This window comes from Salvelinus namaycush, chromosome 9 (genome assembly GCF_016432855.1).
Source record: "Salvelinus namaycush isolate Seneca chromosome 9, SaNama_1.0, whole genome shotgun sequence".
Taxonomy (NCBI): domain Eukaryota; kingdom Metazoa; phylum Chordata; class Actinopteri; order Salmoniformes; family Salmonidae; genus Salvelinus; species Salvelinus namaycush.
In genome coordinates this window covers 48028705-48039019 of record NC_052315.1, presented here as the reverse complement: position 1 = coordinate 48039019, position 10315 = coordinate 48028705, and the positions used below count along the sequence as shown (strand labels likewise).

At 44.6% G+C, this 10315-nt stretch overlaps 1 protein-coding gene across 1 annotated transcript in view; it reads right to left on the bottom strand.

The window, feature by feature from the left end:
* The window catches only part of cttnbp2 (cortactin binding protein 2), a 76661-nt gene that overhangs the window by 27504 nt on the left and 38842 nt on the right, over window positions 1–10315 (bottom strand). The window contains exon 3 of the mRNA XM_039001582.1: window positions 1784–2011. Coding sequence (XP_038857510.1) covers window positions 1784–2011 — 228 coding nt within the window. The remainder of the gene's footprint in view (window positions 1–1783; window positions 2012–10315) is intronic.

Sequence of the window (10315 nt, the reverse complement as noted above, 5' to 3'; positions counted from 1 at the left end):
GGCAGCGAGGGTACAGGCTTAGCTGGGCTTTCCGAGCGATTGCCTGCCCCGCTGCTCTAACGAGCCCAAACAATGAGGCTGATATCCACTATGCCTGCCTGCTACCCACCCCCAGACACGACCCCTTGTAATCCCCATTGGAACGAACACACATCTCGGGCTGATCAACTGAGTCCCTGTTATGTCACTCCTACGAAGCTGAATAGCTCCTACGGCATGAAGCTGAATAGCAACGGAATGACATCCGACTGAAATGAAGCACTTCCAACTGTGCCGTCTGTACTACGGTGAGATCTGTTGCCATGAGGAAACACTCATTTCTCCCATTTAGGATTCGGGTCCTGTTAGGGTAGAGTCTATATTATCCCTAAAGGATCATTTGATTTACTTGTATTGTCCACTCGATGTGTACACCTCACTGGCAATACAAGCCACCTCATGTACTGGACCCTGCCCTGTTCCTAGTGACTCATTCATAATGCATTATGCCAGTACGCACACAGCCTTACACTCTGCCAGGCAGGTGAGCGGAGTGTTACATACGGATGAATGGCACCAGGCCTTTCAGCTGGCTTTAAAACCCATTAATATCTCAAGACGCTTACGCAGAGAAACGTGACTTTGTATGGGGTCGGCGTGAACATAGTATAGGGTAAAAAGTTGTTTCTCATTTATTTGTTTATGTTACAGTATGTTATTATTCACAGACCAGCGATAACGATTTGTTTGGCGTTCTCGTTGTTGTCGTGTTCTGGTTTGTGGCAGATGAAACAGCTAGCTTCATCCAGACAATCGTGTGGCCTGTCACCGTGACAAAGGCAGAAGGTTGGGGGAGGTGGTTTATTCCAGGAGTGGGAGGGAGGGTGAGGGAGGGGGGTATTGGGAAAATGAGCCAAGAGCTTCAAGTGTGTTGGACTCCATGCTGTGCTGCTGTAGTGACATTGAGTCAAAATGGAGCGGCTGCAGGTTTCATTGTGTCTCAGTGGCTAAACACAAACAGCAGGGTCATGTTGAGTAGGGCACACCGTAGCAAAATGTTTTGCAACGGAATTAGCTAGTACGGAACAGGATCCTCTAAATACTCCTCAATCACCTCTCTTTAACTCTACCTTCCCCCTTCTTCCATTCTCTCCACATCATCCCCTGGCTGCTATCCAGTCTTGGCCTGGCTGGCTGGCTGGCTGGCTGTGTCTCACTGCTTATCTGGAGCACACAGCACAGTGCTGGCTAACAGAGGTGTCTCCGCAGCCACACAAGCCCGGTTGGAGAGAATCTCGGTCTCCGCTGGCTCTGTGACTGGTGGAAGGGTTCAGGAGTAGGACAAGGAAAGCAGTTCTCTCACATACACACCCCGCCCTTCCTCCCAGGCAAGCCCCATTCCACACACACCAACGTTCTATCGAACCATAGAAAATTATACGCTGCCACGCACACCATCCCCCTCACACTCACCCTGCCAACCTCCCATACACACACCCTTACGCTCACCCACTCCATCCCTCACCCACTACCTCTGCTGGAATAGCACACGGAGAGGGAGAGAGGGGAAACAGGACAGAGACGGAACACATCTGGCCATGGTGGAGTTAAATCAGACAGACAGTCCTACATAGTCCAGGGACAGAGTAAGAGGTACAGCAGATACACACACTTGCTCTCTGACACGCGCACGCACATTCACACACTTGACATTAACCAAATATGGCAAAGCAACTTCAAATGCATCTCACACACACGGTTATCATATTATAGTATTGTCTACACACAGCCTCCCATACCCTACCCTCTTTTGTCTGCTCTCGGCAGCTTCCAGCTCAGCTGACATCCTCTCCTGCATCTTCCTGCAGTGGGCCATGACAGCCTCCAGGACTGCGATGGGGCTGGAGCCCACCGGCCGGCGCTCCTTGTCCACCCCGGGGACACAGTCAAAGTCCCTCTGCAGGGCCAGGAAGGGGTCGGTCAGACTGAAGTGGCCGTAACGCTCCTGCAGGAACACCTCCTTCCGCCGCGCCTACGGAGAGAGAGAGGGTTACGTTTAGTACGTCACCGACCAAGAATGACGTTCGTATACACACAGAGAGAGAGAGAGAGAGAGAGAGAGAGAGAGAGAGAGAGAGAGAGAGAGAGAGAGAGGGAGAGAGAGAGAGAGAGAGAGAGAGAGAGAGAGAGAGAGACAGGGAGAGCGAGATACACAGAGCCAGATTGATGGAATTCTGCGATTCCTCTGTCTGTGACCATTTGATTTGTACAACCAATTGATCCTTAAAAGCCGAAGGGCATTAGCTAGGTACACGCTTGACGATTACTATACGAGTTGATTGATTAGCATGCCTGTGGTCCTAAGTGTTACTAATTGCCTGCACACGCAGGGTCTCTACAAGTTAAAGAACTGTCCACCCCTGTCCTAGACCCATATACATGTTATTGATGGGACCCAGTCTCAGCTCAGCCCCTTCACTTGCACTCTGGCCAGTCTTAGCTCAGCCCAGCACTGCGGGTCGTGGGAAAGGCAAGTCCAGACGGTCATGCTGTGCCCACTGTGCCCTCTCTGGCGTGGGCCAATTCCTAAGCTCCACTCTCCTGTCCAACCACTCACTGCTACAGGAGCCATGATGTCTGTTAGATTACATGGGGAGACGAGAGGCAGGGGAAATGGTGTAATCTGTTAGTAATATCCTGGGTGGTTGTAACACAGACGGGCAGATAGATAGGACAATGGGCAGACAATAACTGGGGATAGATTCCCAGGCACCTAAGTACCTTTTAATGCACCGGCATGATTTGGTATCAGGCAAGAGTCTTAAGACTTAAGAGCACCGGTGGGTGAATTTGGGGCACTGCTATGAGTAAGTGTAAGTTAGCCAATGCAGCTACGCTAAGCTACTGTAACCATTATTATCATCTAGGCCTCCGGGTAACTGTGGACACCATTGACCACGTAATAATTGACCACGCGATCGTTGAGCTCACGAGCCAGTGACCAAAGGATCACAGGCCGTAAACCACTTCAAACCAAACCCCGGGTTAAGGAACTAAATGGTCAAACGCGGACAGTTTTAAGGACGAATCCCTACTGTGCATTCCTGGAGAGAAGCCGAAACCCTACATTCCGTCATTGTTGGGAGGAAAATGGGATCTCCCCTGGGCTAGGGCTGAACATGAAGCTACCTCTACAATGTTACAGTGCTACATTCACAGTGTTCAATGTTCAGGACATTGAGTTCTGTGGGCACAAGGAAAAAGGAATCCTTTATGACAGTTGGTCTTGAAATCAAGCAGAAGGGGAGTGAGAAACGGAGAGAGACACACACACACACACAAAGAGAGGTGAGAGAACAGACACATAATGTGTTCCTGGGGGGTGGCTAGCTACTGTGCTCTTGTGACCGATGCGTCGCCAAAGAAGGAGATGAAATTCACAGAACGCACACGCGCATTAAATAGGAATACTTTGAACACACATAAACAAACTACTGCATAGCCTTGCTACACATGCGCGCACGAGCACACACACACACAGGGTAGGAGCAGGGCAGAGATTGATGGCGATCCCCAAACATTCAAAGGTAGCTCCCATTACTCTGACCGTTAACTGTGAACATACCACAGAAATGGAGAGAGCGAGAGAGAGTATGGATGAGAGAGGGATAAGAAAGAAAGAGGGGAGAGAGAGCAAGTGAGAGAGAGTTGGGTGTGGGACATTGAAGATAAGTGTGTATGAGGCTGCATTTACAAAGGCATCCCGATTCAGATCTTTTCCCTAATGTGTAAATCAGTATGGATGTGGAGGGTGCAGTGAGGTCACAGACATCTGGTCTTCTCCACTGGGCTTTCACAAATCTCATACATAATTGCAGGGGATCTACACAGACCCCCACCTCACTCCACTCACTCACGCACACACGCTTGACTCACGCACACACACACAGACACACAGACAGACAGACGTTTAGACTGTCTCAACATGGGGTTATTAGGAGACTCTGACTTAGGGCTGGGCGATATGGGCAAAATATCTCAAAAATACTTTTCAGCATTTTCATAAACATCTGCATTTCCCTGCACTCATTGAGATCATTCCCACGTAGGGCTACACGATATGGGCAAACAATCTAGGCCTTATTTTGAACCAAACCTTGCAATTTGATTTAGAGCACAACACTTGGGTGAACTGTTGGTATCATGGAAATAGAATGATTATTCTAATTCTATAGTTAGAATATAATATTGGGTACTTTGGATACAGTGTTTGACATTACAACAAATGAAAATGCCAGGGAGTTATTGTGACTGAGTAGAAACCAAAGGGTTGACAAGTGTTCCTAGAAGACCCTATAATCTTTATATACATTGAATGTTCTCTTAGCTACTTCATGTAGCTAACATATTCTTGCTTCGCGTATTCCTTTGATTTAGAATGTACTGTCAAACAAAAAACACGCAGGTGTAGGTCACCATCACTGGTATTATCAGGCTATGTGGCTAGTTATGTTCGCTCTGACTCAGTACAATTATTAGCTAGTTTGCGATTAGCAGTAGCGATTAGAATTAGCCTCTAACGAGATTTAGACCCAATTCACTAAGACAAACTAGTGGTATTCCGATGTAAGAAACAAACTAATAGTGTAATTATAAAACGAAGGTGGACTTCTATTAAAAAGCAAAGTGAAAACGCCATCGTTGTCATCAACATTGTCGTATGTGCTGCATTAACCACGCAGAGACTGAACTCAAGTGTCTCGTGGTGGAGGAACTACAAATGCGCTCCTTGAGTGACAGGGGGCGGGGCTAGGTCTGTGTGGATAGCCGCATGGAGAGAGAGAGCGGAGAGAGATGACTCAGGTAGCAAAGTAAACTATAAAAATGGACTTTACACGCGGCGTATCACATTTAACACATTTAACACACCAAAAAAAGTAAAACAAAAACAAAAGCGGTCCGTGCATCAATACCGGTATTTCGTAAAATATGGTGTCCCGTCCAGCCCTACTCTGACTCGTCATCTGGTTTGTATAAAGAGGATAGATGTGGCCAGTTAGCAGGTAAATACATGGACATTCTACTCTACGATACTCCGTGTTTTGATGCCAGTACACTCTACTGAACATAGAGCTCTTAGGACAACTCTAGGGCACGTTAAGTAACTAACAAGCGGAAAATTCTGTTTACCTCAACAAATAAACAGCCCGTGGCTCCCTGTGAGAGAGATGGGGGGGGGGGGGGTATCCATCCAATAATATTTACACTGGAGAGGAGAGGAAATGGCTACCTCAGGGTGGCCAGACCAGCACAGGCTAGTAAGCGTCGCATGACCTGCAGATAACCTCACCAGAGGCAGACCCTTTCTACTGTTAATTAATGATTCATAAGTGCTTAATAAATGCTTTCTGTCGTTAATAAGTATACTATTTATTAAGGAACAGGGCAAGGTCGACAGCTTTGTATACGCGCAGGTTGGAACACTTGGAAGAGGACAGTGCACAAAACAAGACCGCGTCACACTACACCATAGGGTCGGCCCTACAGTGTGAATCAGGAAAAAGAGCGCTGCGCTCTAATAAGTCCTGCAGGAAATGGAAAGCCATCTATTTCCTGGTGAGCAGGAAGGGGGAGGGGTGGGGGTCACACTAATACGCCTCTGTGGTTGAGAGGGCCAGTATAGCGTGACGAGAGGGATGGTGGAGCGACCGGTTAGATCCTCAGAGAGCTCATCAGCCTTCAGTCTCCGAGCCCCTCAAGGCCTCATTGGTCCTATTGATACTCTCTACTGGATGTCGTTTGACAAATGCTGAAGACAAATGTGCCGTTATCATGGCTGTAGTGTCATTTAGAATGGATACTTAAATACCTCCCCGATACTGTAAGTACATAGTACACCGGGAAACAATATGCGTAGGAAAAAATATTATTAGTGTGGAAATGACAGTCGGGGGAGATTTATTGATGGAAAGTTGTACAGGGGGACAACAGTTTTGCTCCCTGGTGTACTTCAGGATAAGGTGTTTTTTATTATGTCCAAGATCAGTTGTTTTGACTGCGGGTGGATATTCCTGCATGCCTGTGGTATTTCCTAGCAGAGCCAGATGTTTAACACTCCCTATGATGTATGTATGTATGTATGTATGTATGTATGTATGTATGTATGTATGTATGTATGTATGTATGTATGTATGTATGTAGAAGTTGGAAGTTTACATACACACCTTAGCCAAATACATTTAAACTCAGATTTTTCACAATTCCTGACATTTAATCCGAGTAAACATTCCCTGTTTTAGGTCAGTTAGGATCACCACTTTATTTTAAGAATGTGAAATGCCAGAATAATAGTAGAGAGAATGATTAATTTCAGCTTTAATTTCTTTCATCACATTCCCAGTGGGTCAGACCCATTTGAGACCAAGCTTTAACTTCCTGACTGATGTCTTGAGATGTTGCTTCAATATATCCACATAATTTTCCTCTGATGCTGCCACCCCCGTGCTTCACGGTTGGGATGGTGTTCTTCGGCTTGCAAGCGTCTCCCTTTTCCTCCAAACATAACAATGGTCATTATGGCCAAACAGTTATATTTTTGTTTCATCAGACCAGAGGACATTTCTCCAAAAAGTACGATTTTTGTCCCCATTTGCAATTACAAACCGTAGTCTGGCTTTTTTTAATGGCGGTTTTGGAGCAGTGGCTTCTTCCTTGCTGAGTGGCCTTTCAGGTTATGTCGATATAGGACTCGTTCACTGTGGATATAGATACTTTTGTACCTGTTTCCTCCAGCATCTTCACAAGGTCCTTTGCAGTTGTTCCGGGATTGATTTGCACTTTTCGCACCAAAGTACGTTCATCTCTATGTGACAGAACGCGTCTCCTTCCTGAGCGGTCCGACGGCTGCGTGGTGTTTATACTTGCGTACTATTGTTTGTACAGATAAACGTGGTACCTTAAGGCGTTTGGAAATTGCTCCCAAGGATGAACCAGACTTGGAGGTCTTGGCTGATTTCTTTTGATTTTCCCATGATGTCAAGTAAAGAGCCACTGAGTTTGAAGGTAGGCCTTGGAAATACATCCACGGGTACACCTCCAATTGACTCAAATGATGTCAATTAGCTTATCAGAAGCTTCTATGACATCATTTTATGCCATGACATCATTTTATGGAATTTTACAAGCTGTTTAAAGGCACAGTCAACTTAGATTATGTAAACTTATGACCCACTGGAATTGTGATACAGTGAATTATAAGTGAAATAACCTGTGTCATGCACAAAGTAGATGTCCTAACCGACTTGCCAAATCTATAGTTTGTTAACAGGAAATTTGTGGAGTGGTTGAAAAACAAGTTTTAATGACTCCAACCTAAGTGTATGTAAACTTCCGACAACTGTATATATATGTATGTATGTATTAGAGGTCGACCGATTTTGATTTTTCAACGCCGATACCGATTATTGGAGGACCAAAAAAAGCCGATACCGATTAAATCGGACGATTTATTTATATTTATTTGTAATAATGACAATTACAACAATACTGAATGAACACTTTTATTTTAATATAATACATCAATAAAATCAATTTAGCCTCAAATAAATAATGAAACATGTTCAATTTGGTTTAAATAATGCAAAAACAAAAGTATTGGAGAAGAAAGTAAAAGTGCAATATGTGCCATGTAAGAAAGCTAACGTTTAAGTTCCTTGCTCAGAACATGAGAACATATGAAAGCTGGTGGTTCCTTTTAACATGAGTCTTCAATATTCCCTGGTAAGAAGTTTTAGGTTGTAGTTATTATAGGAATTATAGGACTATTTCTCTCTATACCATTTGTATTTCATATACCTTTGACTATTGGATGTTCTTATAGGCACTTTAGTATTGCCAGTGTAACAGTATAGCTTTCGACCCTCCCCTCGCCCCTACCTGGGCTCGAACCAGGAACACATCGACAACAGCCACCCTCGAAGCATTGTTACCCATCGCTCCACAAAAGCTGCAGAGCAAGGGGAACAACTACTTCAAGATCTCAGAGCGAGTGACGTCACCGATTGAAACGCTATTAGCGCGCACCCCACTAACTAGCTAGCCATTTCACATCGGTTGCACCAGCCTAATCTCAGGAGTTGATAGGCTTGAAGACATAAACAGCTCAATGCTTGAAGCGCAGCGAAGAGCTGCTGGCAAACGCAGGAAAGTGCTGTTTGAATGAATGCTTACGAGCGTGCTGCTGCCTACCACCGCTCAGTCAGACTGCTCTATCAAATATTATATCATAGACTTAATTATAACATAATAACACACAGAAATACGAGCCTTAGGTCATTAATATGGTCAAATCTGAAAACTATCATTTCGAAAACAAAACATTTATTCTTTCAGTGAATTACGGAACCGTTCCGTATTTTATCTAACGGGTGGCATCCATAAGTCTAAATATTCCTGTTACATTGCACAGCCTTCAATGTTATGTCATAATTACGTAAAATTCTGGCAAATTAGTTCGCAACGAGCCAGGCGGCCCAAACTGTTGCATATACCCTGACTCTGTGTGCAATGAACGCAAGAGAAGTGACACAATTTCCCTAGTTTAATATTGCCTGCTAACCTGGATTTCTTTTACTAAATATGCAGGTTTAAAAAATGTACTTCTGTGTATTGATTTTAAGAAAGGCATTGATGTTTATGGTTAGGTACATTCGTGCAACAAATTCGCTTTTGTTAAATCATCCCCCGTTTGGCGAAGTTGGCTGTCTATGTTAGGAAGAAATAGTCTTCACACAGTTCGCAACGAGCCAGGCGGCCCAAACTGCTCCATATACCCTGACTCTGTTGCACAGAGCGCAAGAGAAGTGACACAATTTTCCTAGTTAAAAGAAATTCATGTTAGCAGGCAATATTAACTAAATATGCAGGTTTAAAAATATATACTTGTGTATTGATTTTAAAGGCGTTGATGTTTATGGTTAGGTACACATTGGTGCAACGACAGTGCTTTTTTCGCGAATGCGCTTGTTAAATCACCCGTTTGGCGAAGTAGGCTGTGATTCGATGATAAAGTAACAGGCACCGCATCGATTACATGCAACACAGGACAAGCTAGATAAACTAGTAATATCAACCATGAGTATTTAACTAGTGATTATGTTAAGATTGATTGTTTTTAATAAGACAAGTTTAATGCTAGCTAGCACCTTACTTTGGCTCCTTGCTGCACTCGCATAACAGGTAGTCAGCCTTCCACGGAGTCTCCTCGTGGAGTGCAATGTAATCGGCCATGATCAGTGTCCAAAAATGCCGATTACCAATTGTTATGAAAACTTGAAATCGGCCCTAATTAATCGGCCATTCTGATTAATCGGTCGACCTCTAGTATGTATGTATGTATGCATGCATGCATGCATATATGCATGTATGTATGTATGTATGTATGTATGTATGTATGTGGCACAGTACTGTACTGAAAGTATTAACAGTATAGGCAGTCTATTTCAGAGTGTATCCATGTAGCCCTACTACTAACAGAGTATTTCAATATTCATAGTGTTTTATTCACCAGTAAGACTGCAGTAACATCAGAGTATATTTACTGCCAGTGCTGTGTGTATACTAAGGCCCCAGTCAGTATTATTAGCATCGACCTTTACAGGCATGCATAGCTGGGTGAGAGGGTTTAGGGAACGCAGCCAGAGAAACAGCACAGTCAGGAGGAGGAGAGGAGGGAGAGAGAGAGGGAGGGGTGAGAGAGAGCGGAGAAGGGGGGAGGAGAGAGGGGAGAGAGGGAGAGGGGAAGGGAGGGAGAGAGGGGGGGGGTAGAGAAAGGGAGGGAGAGGGGAAGAGAGGGCGAGAGAAGGGAGGAAGGGCGGGAGATTGGGAGAGGGGGGAGAGGGGACAGAGTGGCAGCGAGAGAGCAAGAGAGTGGCAGCGGAAGGAAGCGGGTGTGATAAAATAAAGTGAGAGTGAAAGAGAGAAAAAGAGAGCACTCAAAGCTGGTCTTGAGAAAAAGGATCATATTTTATTCAAAGACCCATTAATTGTGTATTCATGACGATCTGAATTTTACATTAGAGGCAGTGTCAATCTGGCCTTAATGCATAAATCAATATCTCTAACAGCTACAGGGGGAAAAATACATGTATATATATGTGCAGAGGGGAAGGCTACCTAAATCTAGAAGGATTTAATAAATGTACATGTTATCTTTTCCTCTACAACTCCTCATAGAAAAATAATTTAACTTTGAGAGGCAAGGAGGGCCCTGACAATTATTGACACTCAGCTATTGTCTGGTGCTCTGCTGCTCTCCCAGATAAAACTCCAAGAGGCA